The sequence below is a fragment of the Lemur catta genome, chromosome 13 (genome assembly GCF_020740605.2).
Source record: "Lemur catta isolate mLemCat1 chromosome 13, mLemCat1.pri, whole genome shotgun sequence".
Classification (NCBI taxonomy): Eukaryota; Metazoa; Chordata; class Mammalia; order Primates; family Lemuridae; genus Lemur; species Lemur catta.
In genome coordinates, this window is record NC_059140.1 from 42,316,542 (window position 1) to 42,340,229 (window position 23,688).

Here is a 23,688-nt window from a genome sequence, read left to right on the forward strand (position 1 = left end):
CAGCACTTTGGGAGGCTGAGGTGAGAGGATGGCTTGAGACCAGGAGTTCAAGACCAGCCCGGGCAACATAGCAAGATCCTGTCTATTAAAAAAAAAAAAAATTAGCTAGGCGTGGTGGCTTGCGTCTGTAGTCCCAGCTACTGGGGAGGCTGAGGTGGGAGGAACGTTTGAGACCTGGAGTTGGAGGTTACAGTGAGCTATGATCATGTCACTGCACTCCAACCTGGGCGACAGAGTGAGATACTGTCTCAAAAAAAAGAAAAAAAAAAGACAGCGAGAGAGAGATAAAGATGAGCAGGCCCTTAAGAAAACAAAGAATATATGGTACATATTAGCAGTATTTAATAAATATCTTTAAAAATCTTTTATTATAAGATAAATAGCTTTTAAAAATTTTAAAATATTAACAGAAAAATTTGTTATGCTGAAACTCAAGAAATAAAAGGAAGGCTAGTGAGGTGGTACCTTTGGTTTTAATTGTTTGATGACTTAAATTTCCAAAACACAGAACAATGTAATTAGATGTTCATTTAAACTTAAAAACCCTGTGTTCTATGTTTACGTAGTCTTTAAATGACATAATACAAGGCTAAGGAAAATAAGAAATACGAACCTGATTTTCTTTTTCTTCCTAGAGACAGGGTCACTGTTGCCTAGGCTGGAGTGCAATGGCGTGATCATAGCTCATCGTAACTTTGAACTCCTGGGCTGAAGCAATCCTCCACCCTTGGCCTCCCAAAGTATTCAGACTACAGGCATGAGCCACCTGGCCTGAACCTGATTTCTAAGTGTAAACCAACTTAAGTGTGTTTAGTAGATAAGAGATTTTTTATCAAACACAGGGGTAAAAAGCAAATCTATTTTAAAAATGATGCATTAGTGAAAAACTTAAAGTAAAATGTCACCAAAATTTGCCAAACTTGTTTTGCCAGTTGATATTCTCAGAAATCAAAGCTTTGCCTGTCTAGTCTGCATTTATACTTAGTCTGGGCATTTAATCTCCCTTTTGTTATTAGTTTTGCCATATACTGTAACTTGTCTTATAAGACCTTAACATTCGGTTAGTTTTATAAATTGTGAAATCATTTTGTACTAGCAAACAGCTTATTTTAAAACTGCTTAGAAAATAAACACAGGAGTTACAAAGAATTGAAATGAACATTGTGATTCTTTATACACGTTTCTTTTGTTTAAGTTATTTACCTCTTGGGAAAGCTGTGTTACTAGGTCCTTTTGATGTTCCAGGTCTTTCAAAATCAACGAGTTTTGTTTTTCTAACTGAAGCACTCTTCTTGCCAAGTGAACACTGGGAGAATGAAATGAGAAAATTAATGCTTAAAAAAATGAAATGCTATCTAAAATATTCAAAATGTGCTTGTGTGCTTGCAAATTAACTTGCTGTTTCCTAATAATACTTAAATATTAACAAAAAATATGGAGTCAAATAATATTTTTCAGGTACCAACAGTGGAAGACCAATACCGCAACAACTCAGAATTTTGAAAGTAACGACATTAAAATCTCCATAACATAACTGTGATATATTGATTACTGCAGTAATGGTTTTTAGCCCTTGCTATAAAAGTGGAGAGTTACATTATGATACTTGTTTGAAAAGACCACAAGATAGTAACTTACAGCTTGTCATTACTTCTATAAAAATTTCCCAATTATAAACAAATCAGGAAATTACCTGAAATATTGTGAACTTTGAGAAGCATCAGAGTTTACATCAAACAACATAATGCATTTTATAATACAAAACTGAATAGGCTCTCTATTGAAACTGGAGATGGCAAAGATGTATAAAACTTGGAGAATGCCTTTAGTAAAGGCAAAGATTCTGTACTAAAAGAAATCACTCTCTGTGATGATCTGCATTAATACAACTTATTGCACAGAACTTTAATATTTAAAATCACATTAAATATCAAATGTTCCAATTATACTTTTTATTTTATTTTACTTTTACAGAGACAGAGCTTTGCTCTGTTACCTAGGCTAGAGTGCCATGGCATCAACCTAGCTCACAGCAACCTCAAACTCCTGGGCTCAAGCAATCCCCCTGCCTCAGCCTCCCGAGTTGCTGGGACTACAGGTGCATGCCACCATGTGCAGCTAATTTTTTCTATTTTTAGTAGAGACGGGGTCTCACTCTTGCTCACACTGGTCTCAAACTCCTGAGCTCAAGTGATCTTCCCGCCTCGGCCTCCCAGACCAATTCTAGTGTTAAGAAACAATTTTAAGAAAAAAAAAAATGCTTCAGTTGTAATGTAAAATCATTCCTTCCAACTATTAAGGGAAAAAGTGCCATAATTCTTTGAAGAAATGCTAATAATGTTGAGAAGATATGTTGCTCCAAAGACCCTCTAGTATTTCCAGTAACTTAAAATTTTTATACTTAATCACATTTTCATGTTCTATGTTAGTTAACCTATTAACTTAATCTATGAATTGTGTAATCCATGGGATCTAAGAAGACAGGATGTTTTACAAGTGACAAGTAGTAAGATATCTTTGCTCTAAATAAAATTATAGGATAGAAACAACCTTATTGTATTTTATTATTTTCTAACATCAGATAAAAGCATGCAGACAAAACTTTGAAAATAATATTAAATAATATCCTACACATCTATTAATATTTCTAAGAACTTGTTATTCCATACCAAAAAGATGAGTTCTGATAAAAATTTACAGAGTGAATTGAGTGGCTTGATTAGATCTAAGGTTTGTTCCTTTCAACTGGCATAAGATTTTGCCTTAATAATCAGCTGACTCACAGTCCCCATTTTTGGAAAACCATTCTTTTTATAAAAAACAGCTTTACTGAAATAATTTTCCTGATATACAACATACATATCATAAAGTCCACCCACCTAAGTGTACAATACAATGGTTTTTTTAGCATATTTAGAGTTGTGCAACTATTACTATAATCTAATTTTAGAATATCTTCATTACCCTAAAAAGAAACTTTGTGCCCATTAGCACTCACTCCCTATTGTCCCCACCCCCAACTTTCTCCTACGCCCCCAAATACAGCCTTAATGAACCACTAATCTACTTTTTTCTTCATAAATTTTTAAGGTATTTACAAGTTTATGGCCATTGTATTATTCATTTTCCATTATAAATATACCAAGTTTTTCTAATATGACCCTAAAATAATATCTCTACAAATAAGTCTTAATGTTAATTTTGTGTATGATGCTTGCATTTTAAATCTGTTGATTCTAGTACATGTTTGCAAACCAGTATTTTATATCATTAGCTCTGAAGTTAGGTTTTAAAAACATTCATGTTTTAATTCTTTTTCTCTCCCCCTTCATATTATGTTAGGTGTAAGTTTTTTCATCTTTTCTCTCCCACAGAACTTAGTATTAGGTCTTTTAACATAGTAATTTCTCAAAAACGTATGTTGAGGGTGTAGATCATATTTTTTTAATACTCAGTGTAGGACAATAAACACAATGAAATGCAATTACACAGAAATAAAGTTACAGATGGTATGGAACAGAAGATAAAGAGATGCAAGAAAACAATGAGATACAGAAGTCATACATTACCAACATTCTGAAGAAGATAACCTGAGGACATCAAATCTAATAATATTAAATTGTTCATTTGGGTGCTTTTTGTTTTGTTTAGAAGCTGCATAATGTTCTTATGCAGATATAGTGATACCACTTATCAATAAAAATTTCATATGTCATAAAACACTGATTCAAGAAATTCTTGGTAGGCTAGTGCTTAAGCTTTAACACCAGGACCATTTTCTTCTAAGAAGAATTTCCCTGATTTTGATTAGGGGATTCTGAGTGAGGCAAATCAATTCTAAATAGAAGGAAGGTATCTTATTTGCTCATAAATGTGCTCTACAGTACTCTGATTACTAGCTTATAGTACAATTTTATTGAGAAAAAGAATCTAGGAACTGATGCTGACAGGAAGGACTGTGATGATTACTATGAATGCTGAGGTCATTTATGATGTGTAATGTTATACTGTGGAAGATGATGTGGTACAATTGGTCTCCAATATAAAGGGAACATGTTTTAAAAATTCACTTCTGGTTGGGAGTGGTGGCTCACGCCTGTAATCCTAGCACTCTGGGAGGCCGAGATGGGTGGATTGTTTGAGCTCAGGGGTTTGAGACCAGCCTGAGCAAGAGCAAGAAAGAAGTTATGTGCACAGCTAAAAATATATGTATAAAAATTAGCCGGGCATGGTGGCACATGCCTGTAGTCCCAGCTACTCGGGAGGCTGAGGCAGGAGGATTGCTTGAGCCCAGGATTTGAGGTTGTTGTGAATGAGGCTGAGCCATGGCACTCTAGCCCGGGCAACAGAGTGACTCTGTCTCAAAAAAAAAAAAAAAAAAAATTCACTTCTAAGTCAGCTGTAAGGATAGTAGAACCACATTCCTCATAGATATATCAGAAATGGGGCTGGGTGCGGCAGCTGACACCTGTAATCTCAGTACTCTGGGAGGCCCAGGTGGGAGGACTGCTTGAGGACAGGAGTATGAGATCAGCCTGGGCAACATAGTTGAGATCCCATCTTGACAAAAAATAAAAAAATTAGACTGGTATGGTGGTACATGCCTGTAGTCCTAGCTACTAGGGAGGCTGAGCCAAGAGGATCCTTGAGCCCAGGAGTTGGAGATTGCAGTGAGCTGTGATTGTGCCACTATATTCTAGCCTGGGCAACAGAGACTCTGTTTCAAAAAAAAGAAAAAAAAAATATCAAAGAAAGGATATTAAGTTCCTAGGTTGCCCTAAAAGACCCATTTAGTCTACTAATGTAGTATCAAAGAAAAAACAAAACAAAATAGGATTAACAATAAAAAATAATATTGTGAAGTCTTTCATTAAAAGATTATACTAGAATTTTTCAGTGTGCAGGTGGGTGGATTATAAAAAGGAAAAATGATACCAGAATTTATTAAGATTTTATTAAGATTAATTAAGGATATAAAATATATTAAGATTTAATAAAAAGAAATACAAATAAGATTTATTTAAGCTCAAGGAATAGCAAAAACAAGAAATATAATCATTTTTCATCATTATAATACTTGTAGTAAAACAAAAACAATAAAAGAAAATTAGTAATTTTTTCTTGATGAATATCAACGACTACAGAAAAGCAGGTTGAATGAGAAGATATTAATTAATTAAAAAAGATATTCATGAACACTTTCTTTTAATAAACATTTACCAAAAACCTATAATCTGCACAGACACTGGCAATACACAATTTCTTCCTGGAGGATCTAAGTTTACTGAGGAAGATAGGAAAATGAAAAAAATTACTGTGGTGTGCTAAAAGCTAAGAAAGGGCACACTCTGAAATGAAAACTTACTACTGACTAATCTGTTGAAGAAGCAGAGAGATAGCATTTTGGGTAAAGGAAAAAGCATAAGTAAAGGATGATCTGCTGGGGAAAATTCTAAGTAGTATGGTATGGATTGATAAACATATGGTGCATGGTGAGGGTTGAAGCTAGAGAGACATGTAGGGACGTGATGAAAAGCCTTGTATGACAAGTTGAACTTGGATTTTATTCTGAAGTTGGTGAGGTATCACATGATCAGATTTGCACTTGAGAAAGAGTATTCTATCTAACATTGTGAGGACGGTTTTCAGAAGGAAGAAGACTATTAGACAATTAGAAGGCTATGATCACAATCAAGATCAGTGGTCTTCAAAAGCATTCATGCACAAAGCAATCTGTTGAACTTTCATATACATTTATTTTAATGTCATATATCTTTAAGTTTTTGTTTTCTGTGTGGTTTTATATCATTATGTACATAAATAATCATTCATATGATAGCACATGCATATAATCTATAAATAAATATGACCACAAACACATATATTGGTTACTGAATGCTCATGTTTTTTCCCCATAGGGATTCATATCAAAAAGTTTGGAGACCACCGCTCTAGGTCAGCTTTGTCCTATAGAAATACAATGTGAGCCACATGTACAATTTAAACTTTTCTGGTAGCTATATTTAAAATAGTAGAAAGCCCTTACCTCATATCAAAAAAAATTAACTCCAAATAGATCAAAGACCTAAGCGAGAGCTAAAACTATAAACTCTCAGAAGAAAACATGAATAAATCCCCACAAACTTGGATTTGGCAAAGGATCCTCAGATATGGCACCAAAAGCAAAGCAACAATAGAAAAATTAGATAAACTGAACTACATCAAAATTAAAAAATTCTATGCTTCAAAAGATAACATTTACAAAGTAGAAGACAGTCCAGGGAATGAGAGGAAAAATTTCGTATCACCTATCTGATTAGGGAACTGAGTCCAGAAAACATAAAAAACTCTTACAATTCAACAATAAAAAGACAACTCAATAACAGCATTCACAACAATGCCTTGTCTATAGAAAGCTCTACATAATTGTATACATACATCTGTGTACTCTTTGAACTGTGATTTCCTTAGCAAGTATTGAAATGATTGGGTCAAAACACATATGCATTATAAATTTTCATACATCCTTTGTACAAATTTAAATTCTCATGAACTACAGTGAAAATTCTTTTTTTTTTTTTCACATTCACCATAGAACGGTGAATGGACCCTTCTGTTGTAACAAAAGGGCCTGAAAACTCTCAGTGACAGGAATTTCTATTTATTTTGTGCTCTAATGTACCCTAAGTACATTGAATAATACCGGGTACAAAGGAGGTGTTTAGTCACTGACTATTGAATAAATGAACTTTGTAAAAGACCTCCTGTGTCTTTATATCCTAACCAACACTGGGCATTGTCAATCTTTAAAAGTTTTGCTAACCTTACAGAAAAACAATAGAATCCTGTTATAAATTAAATTTCTTTATTTGTAAGGTTAAACATCTTCTCATATGTTTATCAGACAACATTTGTGTTTTTTACTTAATAAACTGACATCTGTGCCCTTTTCGTTTCTTTTTTTTTTTTTGAGCCAGAGTCTCGCTCTGTTACCTGGGCTAGAGTGCCATGGCGTCAGCCTAGCTCACAGCAACCTCAAACTCCTCCTGGGCTCAAGCGATTCTCCTGCCTCAATCTCCCAAGTAGCTAGGATTACAGGCACGAGCAAGTGTCACCACACCTGGCTAATTTTTCTATTTTTAGTAGAGATGGTATCTCACTCTTGCTCAGGCTGGCATCAAACTTTAGAGCTCAAGTGATCCTTCCTCCTGCCTCAGCCTCCCAGAGTGTTAGGATTACAGGCGTGAGCCACCAGGCCCGGCCTTGTGTCTTTTTCCTACCTACTTCAAATCTTACCTACATTATTTTAAATTATTTTAAAATATCAAGGCCCTCTATAATCTCACCAGCAACAACCTTATTTTCCATTAATGTCTACTTTACTTAATGTTCCCCACACATTTTATATATTTCTTCTACTGTACTCTGTTGTTCTCCAGTCTGAAGACTAGTTCTTCCAATGTTTATGAGTCCAACTTTTCCTTGAAGTTTCCCTTCAGGTTCTACTTCCTCCATTTCTGACCATGCCAACCTTCGCTGATCTCTATTCCTCTGACTCACATAGTCTAGCACATAACACAGCATTAAATTATATATTTTAGGTGATTTATTGATATTCTTTCATGTGTGTTAACTTTTCTCCCTTAACAGATGCAACTCATAAAGTGACAGAGGTCTTACTTTCCCCCTGTAGTGTCTAACAGTGGAGCTGATCAGTGGGCACTTAATAAATGCTGCTTGATTTGGTTATAAGTAAATTTTGTTCAAATGAATACAATGCTAGAAATCATATTCCAAGGCTGCAGCACCTCAATGTTAAAGTACAACTAATGAATGCTCAACATCTAATCATTGAATTAGCAATAAAAAAGTACATAAAGTTGGTAACTGAAAAAGGCAAATGGCACAGATTAACGCACCTTTTCTATATTTCAATCTCCTAAATCTTTAAAGTGGCATATTCCTTTGGTGAGTGCTTTGGTACTATAAGTGGATCCTTTTTAGAAATCTGGAATATTAGAAGCAGGAAGAAAGGAGGGGTGTTTATTTTAGCCGAAATTCAAAGCAAGACAAATGAAGAATTACTCAACTACAGCTGAGTTTATATCTTTATAACACAATGAACATACAATGAAAACAAGCCCAAGTTTTAAAAGAGTTACTATGGATGTAGTCAGGGAAAATGACTCTCATTAAAGGTTATTTTTTGGTATAGAATGTACTAAATTCATCAGGAAAGCAATGCTTTTACAAGCCATCTGTGCAACACACAATATTTTTTGGTAATTATGTTAATTGCCATGTGATTTTTACTTACATGAAGATCAAGTTCTACATCAACTAGAAACTAACACCATAGGTGTATAGTTTTATATCTAAATATTAAACCAAAATTTCACCTGCTACCTGGTAAAATTAATATTTCTCTAAGGGTTATCTCTTAGCTTTCTCAGGAGTTCTTGACTCCAATAAAATTATTTGTCTTGGCTCTGTCAATGGCGGTCAGTAGTTTTGATTACTACATACAATTTTCTAGCAGGATTAGCCCAACCACTATGGACATGGCAGAACTCTATTTATATCTGAGATGTCAAAGCGCAATGGAGGATTGGTGCTCTGCCATCAGTTCTTCAATATTGGTATGGTTCTCTTAGTACTATCCAAACTTCAAATAAATAAGTACATGTGATTCAAGCTTATTAGTTACTTGGTCTGAAACAACATTTGGCTTTTTGATCTTTCTCAATTTCAGCAGATAAGAATTCTTTCTAGATTAGCATGGCATAGACAATGGTTGTAAAGAAGGGTGTATGTGCCAGAAGGATACCAGCTTCAGAAAGCTTCAGGTTGGTCCTTACACTACCTGCTGTGTTGGAAATGAGGACTAAATAGTGGTCTCATGCTGATTATCTGTAGTTAGAAGAGACTTTCTCCTGTTTCTTCTATAGCTTTAAACTTTCACACTGATCATGAATGGAACAGCAGTACCTTTTTAAAGGACTATCCTAAAACCAACCCAAATGAAATAAGTACAACTTTCTTAAGGACAAAAATGAGAACTCATATACATAAGAATAAAAGAGAAGAAAACAAATTTTCATTATGCCAAAATTTTGCTAGTTTCCTCTGCTTTAGGTTTTCCTTTATTATGAAGCTCAGTAAACTCTAAAAGTTTCAACTTAAAGCTCTTTATAAAACTAGATAGAAACTAAAACAAAAGACCTATAGTATGCAGTAAGTCTTAACATTTGAAAGGCTTAAAAACTTTCAAAAAGTCTCCGCATTCAGATCAGCCAAAACAAACAGAGAGGCACACACTAAGACCATGTTAGTGCCTGGGTGTCACTATGTAGTGTGACAGGTTAAAAAGCACAACCAAAACATGCAACCAGAAAATCTTGTTTGCTATTTGCAAAACAATCATGACTGAAACGAAAACATTACTTCAGATTTTCAAGTTTAATCAAGTTAAGAAGAGCCCATTTTATTTTAATCTACTTTAGTTGTATAAGCCCTTTTAACTTTACACAATTGTAACCCCAAGAGAGTATAATACAATGTTTAGCTATTGTTCATACTGCTATGAAACTTCAAAGGGTAACTTTACTTTATAATGTGTTTAAGAGACATTTTTATGAGTTATTTGTCAAACCAGAAGAATTAATTACGCTACTACTTTATAGGAAATTGGTATTACAGTATTATGTCTTAAGAAACTGATTGATATCAAAGAAAGTGAATCTCAAAACTAGTTTCATGTGTAGGAGGTGTCTCTACTAATTATTTCAATAGGCTTCTTTAAAATTTGAAAACAAAGCTGTTTTAAATGAAAACTTAAATTGTACCTAGTGAAAGGTTTTGGAAACCCTGGTTTTTCCTCTAAAATTTACTACTCAATTTACTTTAAGAACACATTAATTGTTATAACAAACTAGCATTTATTGAACATCTCTATGTCAGGCACTGTATAGTGAACTTTATATCTATTTTATCATTTTAATTTTGAAATATTTCTTGGATAGCAATAGGCAACTAATGCTATATTATATAGTACTTGGGAAATAAGTTCCTTTGAAATTTTAATATATTTTGGTATAGGCTACTACACAATGAAAACTGTATTTTGTAAATATTTCATTTACTGTTCTGAGTTGTTTTATAATTCACCTTAAGTTTCCATTCCTTTAATTTCTTTTTTTAAGAGATGTAGTCTTGCTATGTTATTCAGGCTGGACTGCAGTGGCTATTTACAGGCATAATCATAGTGGGCTACAGCCTCAAACTCCTGGGCTCAAGTAATCCTCCTGCCTCAGCCTCCCCAGGAGATGGTATTACAGGCACACCCCACTGTGCCCAGTTCCATTGCTTTAACTTCAAATGTAAAGCATTAAATATAGATTCTCTCAAAGGCTATACTGCTTTTGTTCCTAAATAAACTTAAAGAGAGCACAAAGCCATTGCCTTCTTCACAAATATTCACTGAGAAATCAAATGTGGACTTTGTGAACTTCAGAAATGTGTCAGACCTAAACTGGAATTTTTTTGTGCCACTAGTCAATCTTGTGCATACAGTAGGCACTCAATAAAAGTTGCTGACTGCATGGGTAAAGGAATGCATAAATGTCCTCTTTGAATATCTAGACTTACTTTCCCTTCACTCAGTTTAGATGACCTGAGAAGCACTTCCTCAAAATAACCCTCTGGCTCACCATGAGAAGAATGCCTGGCACCAGCTGGCAGGAGATATTAATAGCATGCCCATTAGGCACTTGCTCAAGGCACACAGATAGCTCAGTGATAGAATCTTTAGAAATATTTGGACAGTTAAGATTATTTGGAATATGAATCAGTTTAGTTCCTTAAACCTTCACTTTAAATATTAAAACCTCTGTTTTTAAAAATTATTTAAAAAATAGTAAGGTGTAATAGTAACAACTGCTTTCAATTTCAGAGAAATCCAGCATTGGGGGCTAAAGAAAGCAAGCTTATAACAACAAAATTCTTTTTTTCTTGTAACAAAGATTCTTTTGAAGGACTCAGATACTAAAATAGGGAAGAGAATGGACTTTGTCCATTAAACTTCAATTTTTAGTATTTTACCTATCCTTTACCACTGATAGAGAAGTCTCTTATCCAAGAAATTATGATTCTATTCTTCCCTAGCAACATCAGACTCAAAAACAGAGATACGCTGAAAATTACAAAATATTCATAGTGACTTTTTGAGGGACTTAGAATGGGACAGAACTACAACTAATTTTTCAAATAATATATACTTTAAAATACATGAATTTTCACCAGACAAAATTAACCAGTCAAGCCATAAATTGCTACTTTCTATTCATCTAGCCTTGATCTAAATTTGGCATATATTTAGTTTAACCAGTGACAGAAATAAGTTCTAAGCATCCTTTTCTTATTTCCTATAAAGTGGTCTATGTCCTGCATCACCTTAGATAGCCATAAAGACATTTTATTCTCTGAGTCATCACTTCAAAGTTACTACAAAAGTACTGCAGTTAAGATGGATTGCTTTTCTTATTTAGTGTGTAATGTCTTTAAATGTCTAAATCAATTCAAATAAAAACAAGGAGCCTTGAATCTTCAAATACTCAGTTGAAAAAACAATTCTACTAGGTAACTTGCACTGGGCTAGGTAGAGACAGTGGAGAACAAACAAGAATAAGATGTAGGTGCTGACCTTGAAGAATTTTTCACCTAGCTGGAGAAATTACATAGGATATGATAGCTAATGGGATAAGGGATACGCTCTGCTGTGTGGTACGGAGAAATAGATGTTTACAGGCAGAGAGATATGCTGACCCTCATTCTGAGTAGAGAGGAAAATAAAACTGGAGAGAGAGAAGGGGCCACATTATGGAGAGGTTTGGAAGTCTGACAGAAATATTCAGATTTGATGTGGTAGCAAATGGGGCAGTAGGAAACAGGTACAAAACAGGATGAATTTGGGTGGGAAAGAAGAGTTAGGAAAAAAAAATCAGGCAGGTCAACTATAAAATTGATTAATATATAGGTACAGTTTTCTGTTAGTGTATAGTTGTCCCCTGGTATCCATGGGGGATTGGTTCTAGGACACTCCTACCCTGCCCCGCCCTGCGCTGATACCAAAATTCATGAGTGCTCAAGTCCCTTACATAAAACTGGTGGGGTATTTGCATATAACCTATGCACATCCTCCCATATGCTTTAAATCATCTCTAGATTACTTATAATATACCTAATATAATATAAATGCTATATAAATACTTGCTATACTATATTGTTTAGGGAATAATGACAAGGAAAAAAAGTTTGTAAATGTTCAGGACAGACGTAACCATTAACTTCTTTTTTTTTTTTTTTTAATATTTTCATTCTGTGGTTGGTTGAATCCATAGATGCAGAACCCACAGATACGGAGGTCTAACTGGGACAGGGTCTCACTATGTCACCCAGGGTTCAGCGCAGTGGCATCCTCAAAGCTTACTGCAACCTCAAACTCTTGGGCTTAAGTGATACCTTCTGCCTCAGCCTCCTGAGTAGCTGGTACTACAGGCATGCGCCACCACACTTGGCTAATTTTTCTGTCTTTTTTTTTTTTTTAGTGACAGGGTCTCGCTATTGTACAGGCTGGTCTAGAACCCCTGACCTCAAGGAATCCCCCCACCTCGGTCTCCCAAAGCGCTAGGATTACAGGCATGAGCCACCGAGCCTGGCCCAACTGTACTTTTAAGCAGTATCTTACAAGATCTAGCAGATCTTCCCAAAATTTTCTTGGTCTTCATAGAGACTTTTATAGTTTCTATCATAATATATATGCCATTTCATATTACTCTCTCTAATGTGTGTATCAAGGAATGTAGGAAGATGAATAAAAACAAAAAATAAAGAAAGAAAAAGAAGTATAATTAATTTTAACCTGAAAACTGTTGATACAAAGCGTTTGTAACTCATCTGAAATTAATGTGAAAACAGAAAAATGGCATCCTTATCACCGAATCTAATTCTACAAAAACTTTAATGTACACTTCTATTCTACTGACCATTAAACTCATTTAAATATATATGAAATATATTTTTATTATTTACAGTGTTTTATTTTGTAAGCAACTTAATATTTAAGCATACTAAGAATAAAGTAACTTTACTTTGTCATTCAACTCAGCACATTATCAAAAGGCATAATAGAATTACATTTAACTTGAGTAGATAAGTAAAATAAATATATACTGATTTTACCTTTGCTTTAGTCGTCTTCTGGCTGTTGTGGGAACATTAGCACCATACCCATAGGCAAAAAGAACCCTTTCAGCCTCATCTTCATTTTCAACTGGAAAATATTAAAGTGTATAATGTAAAACATTCTTTTCCCTTAAAAAACATGGCAGAAGTGAAAACAAGAGGTTATAATAATATATTAGGGAGCATAAGAACATTAAGAACATTAAAAAAGGCTAATGTGGAATCTCAGCCCATTTGTAAGTAGAAGCATATTTCTTTCTTTCTCTCTCTCTCTCTCTTTTTTAACTACCACCTTCTCTTGGCTTTTATCTATTCACTAACACACATGGAGCTTGATACATCTGATTTTTGAAAAAATGTGCGAAGGACACCTGCACTAAGTGACATCTATGTGTATTCTGAGTAGCACTAAGCTAGTTAAATGAATTGAGAGTGTTTATTAGTATCCCCCTAGCACACTGGTATGAATGTTTTTAACCCAGGCACTGAAAGCAAGACATACTCCTGGTCTGAGCACATGCCATGGGCCTCCTTCCTGATTTTTAAAAAAATTTTATTTTATTTTATTTTAAAATATTAAGTGGGTAGAAGCATATTTCTCAAAGTATATCCTTGCTTGGATTTTCTTCCATCTATTTTTGAAAGGTATAAGGGACTGCATCATATGACATGTTAAGTTTTCTTGTTAAAAAGCACAGTAATACATGTATTGTGCTACTCTGAAGGACTCAAAGGCTTTTTGATGAAATATATGTTATGTAAGATGACAAATAAAGATAATATCAATTTCATTAATTCTCTTCTTGATAAAAGAAATGACTATTTTAAATTATGACATTATGTTATCAGAATAACTTTATTATAACTTACAATAATAAAATTATGTACTTAAGTAGGCTACTCTGTAAAGAAAATGCATAGTCCTAGGCATAAAATGAAGCCTTTAATTTTTTTTAATTGTATATAAATTCAGAGAAAATACTTTATTAAATACTTCTAAATTCAGCTATTGTCTCACCACTCCCCAAAAGGAATTTTAACTAACAGGTTAACATCTTATAGATAAAATGTTTAAATGCAATGACAGTTTATAGCAAGCTGGAGTTAAAAGATATTTCATCAAACGCCATAAAAACTAAAGTTTTACTAGCTCAAAGTAGTCAATGACATATAAAAACTTTTATACTATTGTTTATCAGCAACCATTATTTTAGTGTTAAAAAGAGAAACTTTTAGGACTATATCAGATTTTTTAAAAAAGCTATATATTTTACACCCATAAATGAAGCTTGACTATTTGCATGCCTATCAACATGATATGCACATATTTAGTGATTGGTCCTTCTGCAGTAAAGATTTTAGAAATATTCATAACTGTTTTCCTTTAATTTTGTCCCTGTTTTTCACAGTTAACCAGTATCAGCTTTCAAAGGTAGGATTATTAGTTGTGAGGCACATGTGGAAGATACGATACATGCCATTGCCAATATTGTTATCAGCTATCAGATAACTCTAGATCCAAGAGGAGTTCTCCAATTCAGCTCTACCAGAACTACAGCTAACATTTAGATATGTATCTGACTCTTGTCTCTCTTAAATAGTTCTAAATTCAGAGAAGGGGGGGTAAATTTAGTTAACATCTCAAAAACCCATCAGATATTGATGGACATGCTATATCTGAGTTTAATACTTAATGGATTAATAACTCATAAAGTAACTATTCTAGCAGGGATTTAATTATAGAAATCAGGTACTATTTATTTGTAAATGCTACTAAGGAGATGTGAACAACATGTCTCAGAAGCAGAGCACAGTGCAACTGTGTCTGAGTGCCATTATTTCCCGTGCTGGGAGGCATAAAGAAGGTATGGAGAGACTGACTTTCAGAGAGAACATTCAAGAGGCAACTGCATGTGCAAAGGTATAGACTTGTGAAGCATGTGAAGTTTTAGCATTTATGAGAAAAGTGGATGGATTTGGTTTGGAGAACAGCAGTTGTAGAAAGGTAGGCTTAGTTCCAATAGTGAATGGAACCAAAGTCTTGTTTTCTAGGCAAAGAAGTTTGGATTTTATTCTATGGTCAACAATAAACTAATAGAGATTAATAAAGGAGGGTGACATGACCAATGGATTTTTGTTCTTAATATTACAGAAAAAAATTTCAATAATAGGGAAGAGGATGGCTTAGACTAGTGCACTGAGAATTCCTAACAAGTTACAGTAATGATCCAGCTGACATATAATCCACAACAGCAATGGGGAAAAGAACTCGGATTCTAGACAATTGAACAGATGTGGGGGTGAGATAAGGTATTGTAGATAGAATGAAGAATCAAGGTTGACAAAAGTTCATAGGATGATTAGACAAAACTTTAACTTTATTAAGAGATCAAGAATACAGTTGCCCCGTGGTATTCATGGAGGACTGGTTCTAGGACCCCCACAGATACCAAAATCTACAGATGCTCAAGTCTCTTATATAAAATGGTGTAGTAATTGCACATAACCTATGCACATCTTCTTGTGTACTTTAAATCATCTCTAGATTACTTATAATACTTAATATAATGTAAACGCTATATAAATAGTTGTTATACTATATTGCTTTTAAAATTTGTACTATTTATTGTTAATATAATTAAAATATTGTTTCCCTAATATTTTTGATTCACAATTGATTAAATCTGGGGATGCAGAACCTGTGGATATAGAAGGCAACTATATGGGAAAATTAGTAAGTTTCAGGAAATGAAGAGTAAATGCAAATAATGTTAAATTTTCAATGACTCCACCCAGACCTGTGGGAATCCCTTGCCTACAGACTGTAATTGAAGTTGTAGAAAGGGATAAGATTATCCAGAAAGTAGGTAAGTAAGCAAGAATAAAAGAGGACGAGAGAAAAAAACCCAGGGGAACCATTAAGTCGAGTTAGATACTAGTAAATCTAGGCAGAACAAGAGACAACAAAAGTGATGGGGATGAAACAAGGCAGGTGATTCAAGAAGCAAGAGAAGAAAGTTTGAGAAATGTGACAAATGCCTAGCAGATGACATAAGTGGGATGAGGATGCGTAGCAGGTTCTTGAATTTAACAACTAGAAATCCAGTTTTAAAAAAATATTTTTAAAATTTATTTAGCTTTTAGGCAATACTTGCACTTTCTACAACTTAATGGGATCTTTGAAAACTACATTCCTCAAATATCCAAATAATATACTTGTTTGATTATAGAAATTAATTCAAGTATAAACAAGATATTATAATTTGCTATAGTTATACCTTAATAAATGAAGCCTAACCATCTTCACATCAGCTGAAATTAGATGGTATTAGATGGCAAACCTTTCAAAATTGTACACACTGTAACACTGAAAAAAAAGTTTGTACTTACATCTTTGAAATTTTGGTTAATCAATAAGTATTCATTAAACAAGGATAGGATATTCTAATTTCCAATGTTAACTAGTTATTGATCTTCCAGTGCAAATATATATATTTTATTCAAAGATAGCTTCAGATGGTTTAGAGTATAACAAAAAATGTTTTTATATTTTTTCTAAAGATTTTAAGAAAATATTTATACATATGGAAACCCTGAAGGAAATTTACAGTATACGCCCATATACCCAATATCTGGATTTTAAACATTGTACTATATGTGTTTATCACATATCTACCCGTTCCTGTATCCACCCATGAATCTATCTTATTTTTCATGCATTTCAGAGAAAGTTGCAGATATCTGCTCATTTTACCCCTCAATAGTTCAATATGCAAATCATCAATTATAGGTTAGTATTTATAATCAGTTCTTTTTTTTAAAAAATAAAATTTACATATGGTGAAAAGTACAAATCTTAAGCCTACTGTTCAATGAGTTTTGAGATGTATAAAAGTTTTCAAATGTACACACACGTGGAACACAAACCGTATCAAGATGTATAGAAGTTCTTACAACCTGGAAAGTTCCTTTATGATTCTTTTTCCAGATAACTCTTGGTGATAACCACCCTTAGAGACAATCACTGATCTGACTTTTTTTTCACCATAGATTACTTTTACCTCTTCTAGACCTTTATGTAAATTTAATCATATAGCAGAAAATTTTTTGGGAAAGGCTTCTTACACTAAGTATAATGTTTTTCAAATTCGTCCATGTTGTTTAGTCAATTGTTTGTTTTTTTTTTTTTAAGTAATATTCTACTGTATGAATGTATGATGGTTTGTTTAACCATTTTCTTTTCAGACAAACACCTGGGCTGCTGCCAGTTTTTTTCTATTATGAATAAAACTCCTATGAACATTCCAGTAGGAATCTTTTTATGTGCATATGCTTTCTTTTCTCTTGGGTAAATAATTAGGAATGGAATTCCTGGATCACTGATAAGGCTGTTTGATTATTTTGTAAGAAACTGCCAGTTGCTTCACATTTGCACCAACTTTTGGTATGGTCAGTCTTTCTAATTTTAACCATTCTGGTGGGTGTGCTGTAGTATCTCCTTAGGCACTTTTTTTTTTTTTTTTGAGACAGGGTCTCACTCTGTTGTCTGAGTAGAGTACAGTGGCATCAGTATAGCTCACTGCAACCTCATACTCCTGGGTGCAAGTGATCCTCCTGCCTCAGCCTCTCCAGTAGCTAGAACTATAGGCACGCACCACCACACCTACCTAATTTTTTAAATTTTTGTAGAAATGGAGCCACGATATTGCCTAGGCTGGTCTCAAACTCCTGGCCTCAAGTTATCCTCCCGCCTCAGCTTCCCAAAGTGTCACGGAGCTTTTATTCTGCACTGCCACTATGACTAATAATATTGAATACTTTTATTGAACTGATTGGCCATTCATGTATCTTCCTTTATGAAGTGTTTGTTCAAACCTTTGGCCATTTTTAAAATAGGACTATTTTCTTTTTATCCTTGAGTTGTATGAGCTCTCTATATATTCTGATGTATTAATTTCCTATTGCTGTGCTGGGTGTGGTAGCTCATGCCTGTAATCCCAGGAATTGAGCACCCAGGAAAGAAAATCCCAAGACAGCAGCTTGAGACCAGCCTGGGCAACATAGTGAGACCCCTTCTCTACAAAAAATAAAAAAATTAGCCGGGCGTGGTGGCACACAACTGTAGGCCCAGCTACTTGGGAGGGTGAGGCAGGAGGATTGCTTGAACCCAGGAATTTGAGTCTGCAGTGAGATATGATTGTGCCACTACACTCCAGCTTGGGTGACAGAGCAACACTCCACCTCTTAAAAAATTTTTTCCTATGGCTGCTGTAACAGATTACCAGACTTTGTGGCCTAAACCAATACATATTTATTATCTTTCAGTTCTAGAGGTCGTAAGTCAAAAAATCCATTTCAATAGCTCAAATCAAAGTGTTAGCAGGGCTAGTTTCATCTGGAGGCTTTAAGGGAGAATCCGTTTCCTTGCCTTTTCCAGCTTCAGAGGCTGACTTCTAAGGTAAAATAGTCACAGGTTCCAGAGATTAGGACATGGACATCTTTGCAGGGGCAATTTTCAGCCTACCGCACTTGGATACCAGTTCTTTGTCTAATCTATATTTTGTGGGTATTTTCTCCTAGGAGTTCTCTTATTTTGGATACCATTCCTTTGTCAGATATAAAATTGCCATTATTTTTTCTGAGTCTGTGTCTTGGCTACTGATTTCTTAATGGTATATGGTGGTTCATTTACATAAAAATGTCCACTTGATTGCTTTGCTGCCTTTGTTCAAAATCAAATTATCATTTAAGTATGGATCTGTTTCTGGGTTCTCTAGTCTGTTCTGCTGCTGTGTGTGTCTTTCCATAAGCCCATACTATACTAGCTTGACACTGCAGCTTTATAGATGGAGTCTCACTATATTGCCCAGGCTGGAGTACAGTGGCTAATCACAGGTGTGATCATAGCGCACCACAGACTGGAACTCCTGGGCTCAAGTGATCCTCTTGTCTTAGCCTCATAAGTAGCTAGGACTACAGGCATATACCACCATGCCTAGTTAATTAAAAAAACATTTTTCTTCATAGAGTTGGGGTCTTGCTATGTTGCTCCTGGCCTCAAGGGACTTTCCTATGTTGGCCTCCCAAAGTGCTGGGATTACATGTGTGAGCCACCATGTTCAGCCCATCCAGTGAATTTCTATTCTTCCTTCAAGACTCATTCCAGTGTCATCACTCCTCTTAGAGACTTTTCACCTAGATGGAATTAATTCATGACCTGTTCTATATTTTGACAGAGAACTGCATATCTACTGTTTGTAGCACTTACTCTTGCTACTTCAATTATTTGTTAATATGTTTGTCTTTCCTGGTAGACTAGATTAGAAACCTCTATGAGGCAAGTTACTTGCGTGAACTCCATATCTCCTGTTCCTGGCAGATGTAAATACTTAATAATTGTTGAATGAATGAATTCAATAAAAAGACAAATCTATCGTATTTAACCTATTTCTTTTTTGACTGCAACTGCTGAGATTAAGATGAACCAATATTTAAAATGTGGAATATTCTTTAAAAAATGGTTACCAATTATATTTAAAAAAAATATACCAAAGTAGTTTTAGAAATGGTGCCAGGTTTCTTTTGTTGCCAGAAAAAAAAAATTTGTGCATGGTGGTGGTGGGGGAGACTTACTTTCTGCAGCTTGCATTATTATTTCATCAAGCTCTTTTTCCAATTTCTCATAAATGTCTAGCCTTGCCTGATGCTCAGAGTTTTGTGCTTGCAGTTCGGTAATGCGTTTTTCAGAAGAGGCTTGGAGGCTATAAAATTCTTTAGTCAAAACCTAATAGTGGAAGAAAAGAATTACAAAGGCAGAATTAAATAGGTTAACAGTTAAGACAAAAAAATGAGACAATGATATATTTATATTTTTTTCTCTTTTTAGTTATTTAAATATTAAGAGAAAGTAGCTCAACTGAGATGAATAATGAGGAATTAAAATACATTTATTTCTAAGGTAAATAATTTGGTTGTTTTTAACTGAAAATTTTAAAGTACCTTATCCTTATTATATAAACTGAATAAAAAATGAATTTAAAACTCAGAAATAGTTATGGGAGTAAGCTTACCATTTGCTTGTTAGAATTCAAAAATTACAGCAATGTCATACTTACCTGGGGGTCACTTATCTGGCAATCATAGCTATCTGAGAAAGGCTTACAAAGCTGTGTGTAAAAATGATTCACTCAGAATGTGTCCACTGTTTTCCATCAGAGCTTATTTAACCTACCCATACCATGGTTTCAATAACATTTTTGGTTTCCTGAACAGTCATAATTTCAAAGCAGCAAATGAAACAGTATATTTGGAGTGCTGCTTGGGGAGACATCAGAAATTGCCTTTGTGAAGAAAAAAGGATAAAAAAATTTATTAAAAATGAGATACAATTGGTATCCTTCCCCGATGTGCATTTAGGTGATGATCAGGGAAACCAGTTTTCTGGTGAGTACATGCGATGCTTGGTTTTCCATTCTTTGGATACTTCACTTAGTATAATGGGTTCCAGCTCTCTCCAGGAGAACCAAAGATATGTCGTATCATCGTTATTTCTTATAGCTGAGTAGTACCAACTGGATATCAGACTGGGATGGGGGGTAGGGGGAGGGGATGGGTGTATGCCTACATGATGAGTGCGTTGCACACCCTCTGGGGAATGGTCATGCTTGAAGGTGCTGACTCGGGGAGGTGGGGGGGGGAGGGGATGGAGGTATGACTACATGGTGAGTGCCAGGCGCGCTGTCTGGAGAATGGACACGCTTGAGGCTCTGACTCAGGGGGATGGGCGGGACATGGACAATGTATATAACCTGAACTTATGTACCCCCATGATGAGCTGAAATAAAAAAAAAATGAGATACAAAAGACATGGAAATTGGCATCACTTTGTGTAAGAGCAAAAAGTCTTTCACTCTTCAATGGTAACTCACTGAAGGAAACACTATGATGATAACAATGAATTAACTGAAAAAGGAGATGCTTCTAGTGACAAAGGAATGTTTTAATGCTTAAATTCCAATTACCTACAAAGTTTACTTACTAGTACAGACTAAATTATGGAGTGGTACTACACCTACTTCCTAAGACAGTAAAAGTAATATAATGTTTCTGAGAGACAACAGTATACTATGGTTAAGAATACAGTTTGGAGCCAGAAAGATTTGGATTTCAATATGGTTTTGACACTTATTAGCTGTGATCTTAGGCAATTATTTATTCTTTCTAGGCCTACCTTAAAACATTGTTGGAAGGATTAAGTAAGATGATAAATTTATACTGTTTAGCAGAATGCCTAGAATGTAGTGTTGTAAAATACTATTACTATAATAAGAAATACAATTATGAGAACTCTATGTTAAATAGCTCATGGAAATAGAGGTCCACTGATTTAATTACCCTAAATTGTCTATAATTAAACACTTTTGAAGACAACTTATTTTCTCTAATGACATAAAGTTCATCTTAGAAAAAGAAGATACAGAAGATAATGAAGACCTATTTACAGTACTTAATAAGCAGAAATTATAATATAATTTTCCTTAACTCACTCCATGTCATTTCCTTTAATTTTCAGTAAAATTTCCCCAGAAAGTAAACAAAACATCATCCCTCACACTTCAAATACATTCCTTTGGAGGGTGGACAAGGAATAACACAGCAATAATATTTTTAGTATGATTTCTAGTGGCTCTGATCGAGTCATAAAAACAAAATTCATGTTTTAGTATTATTTCTTCTTTCTTCTTGCAGGCTAGGAATGTATTTTCTAGAAATTTATTAATTTGTTATAACAAAATCACTGCTCATTGAATCTGGGGCTTTCATGGAATTGATTATATCGGGATATAATTCATTAAGAATCTGGTGGCTGATGACAATTATTAATTCCACCATCAAAAAAAAGGATCAGTAAACGTAGTAGTCAATGACCATTCCCACAGCAGAGCTGATACTTTTTCATTTGTACTCCACTTTGCCCCCCCAAAAAAAAAAAACCACACAAAGAAAAACTGCAGAAATGAATACCCAAAGAGATAAAGAATCAAAATGTTGCAGATGGAATTTTTATAAAGTATTGTTTTAAGAAGAAATTTTGGCTGGGGGCGGTGGCTCACACCTGTAATTCCAGCACTTTGGGAGACCGAGGCGGCAGGATTGCCTGAGCCCAGGAGTTTAAGGTGGAGCTATGATTGCACCACTGAACTCCAGCGTGGATAACAGAGTAAGACACTGTCTCAATCAATCAATAAAAAATTAACACTACAAAGAAGAGACAAATATATAAAGCCACTTCTAGATATCGGCCTAGGCAAACAATCTATGAAGAAGACTCCAAGGGCCATCAGAGCAACAATAAAAATAACTAAATGGGACTTGATTAAATTAAAAGGCTCCTAGACAGCCAAGGAAACAATCAACAGAGCAAATAGACAACTTACAGAATGGGAGAAAATATTCACATGCTATATATCCGACGAAGAGTTAATAACCAGAATTTATAAAGAACTCAAGCAAATCAACAATGGCTAACTGGGATTCAAATCTTAGATTTCCTGACGCCAAAGCCCACAGGCCTACCTACTACCCTGCTATAAGAAATCCTATTTGGGCAGAAAAGAGTTTCCATTTTTCTTTTATGCTAAAACTAAAGAGAAAAGTTTTCAAATTTTACCACTGCCCAGCAGTGAGGATGTGTGTGATCTGGTTAATTATCTAGATTAGAGCACACAGTTCAATACCAGAGCCACTAGTCACATGTGGATAATTACATTTAGATTTAACTTAATTAATATTAACTAAAATAAGAAACTTAGTTCCTTAGTGCACTAGTTACATTTCAACTGCTACATAGCCACATGTGGAGAGTGGCTACTGAACTGGATAGCGCAGACATAGGAACCTTTCCATCATTACAGAAAGCTCTATGCAAAGCTCTGTTCAAAACTGTTAGTTTCTTCAAGACAGGAATCATATCTTGTTAAAAGATGTGTGTGTAATCAGGCCCAGCCTATCACCTAATAGATGCTCAGTTAGAAAGTACGGAATACTATCAAATCAATTAACTAGGTGCCAAGCTTTGGCTAAGACCTGGGAATATTAGTGGTCATTTAAACAAAGGTACAGGCCTTGCCAGCATGGAACTTAGTCTAGTGGAGAGAATGAAGAAAATAAAAATCACCCCTAATTATACTATTCAGAAATAAACTTTAATGTTTGCCTATATTTCCTTCAAATACTTTTTCTATGTACATTAATGATTTCTACTGAACTCATACCCATAGTCAAGATCATGCTAAGGACATAACCGTATGTTTCATTCAATGTTTTCAATGAGTATTTTCCAAAAATCTAAAATATTTGTGAACATAACTGCACACAATCATGCAATACATGGATACAGCAAAATAAACTTTTTTTTTTTCTTTTTCTTTTTTAAGAGGTAGGGTC

At 34.5% G+C, this 23,688-nt stretch overlaps 1 protein-coding gene across 3 annotated transcripts in view; it reads right to left on the bottom strand.

Moving 5' to 3' along the window:
* PIBF1 (progesterone immunomodulatory binding factor 1) overlaps positions 1-23,688 on the bottom strand; it is a 189,059-nt gene that overhangs the window by 72,259 nt on the left and 93,112 nt on the right. For all 3 annotated transcript variants that reach the window (XM_045567309.1, XM_045567310.1, XM_045567311.1), the window contains 3 exons: positions 19,876-20,026; positions 13,240-13,330; positions 1,204-1,306 (listed from right to left, as the gene is read on the bottom strand). In XM_045567309.1, coding sequence (XP_045423265.1) covers positions 1,204-1,306; positions 13,240-13,330; positions 19,876-20,026 — 345 coding nt within the window. The remainder of the gene's footprint in view (positions 1-1,203; positions 1,307-13,239; positions 13,331-19,875; positions 20,027-23,688) is intronic.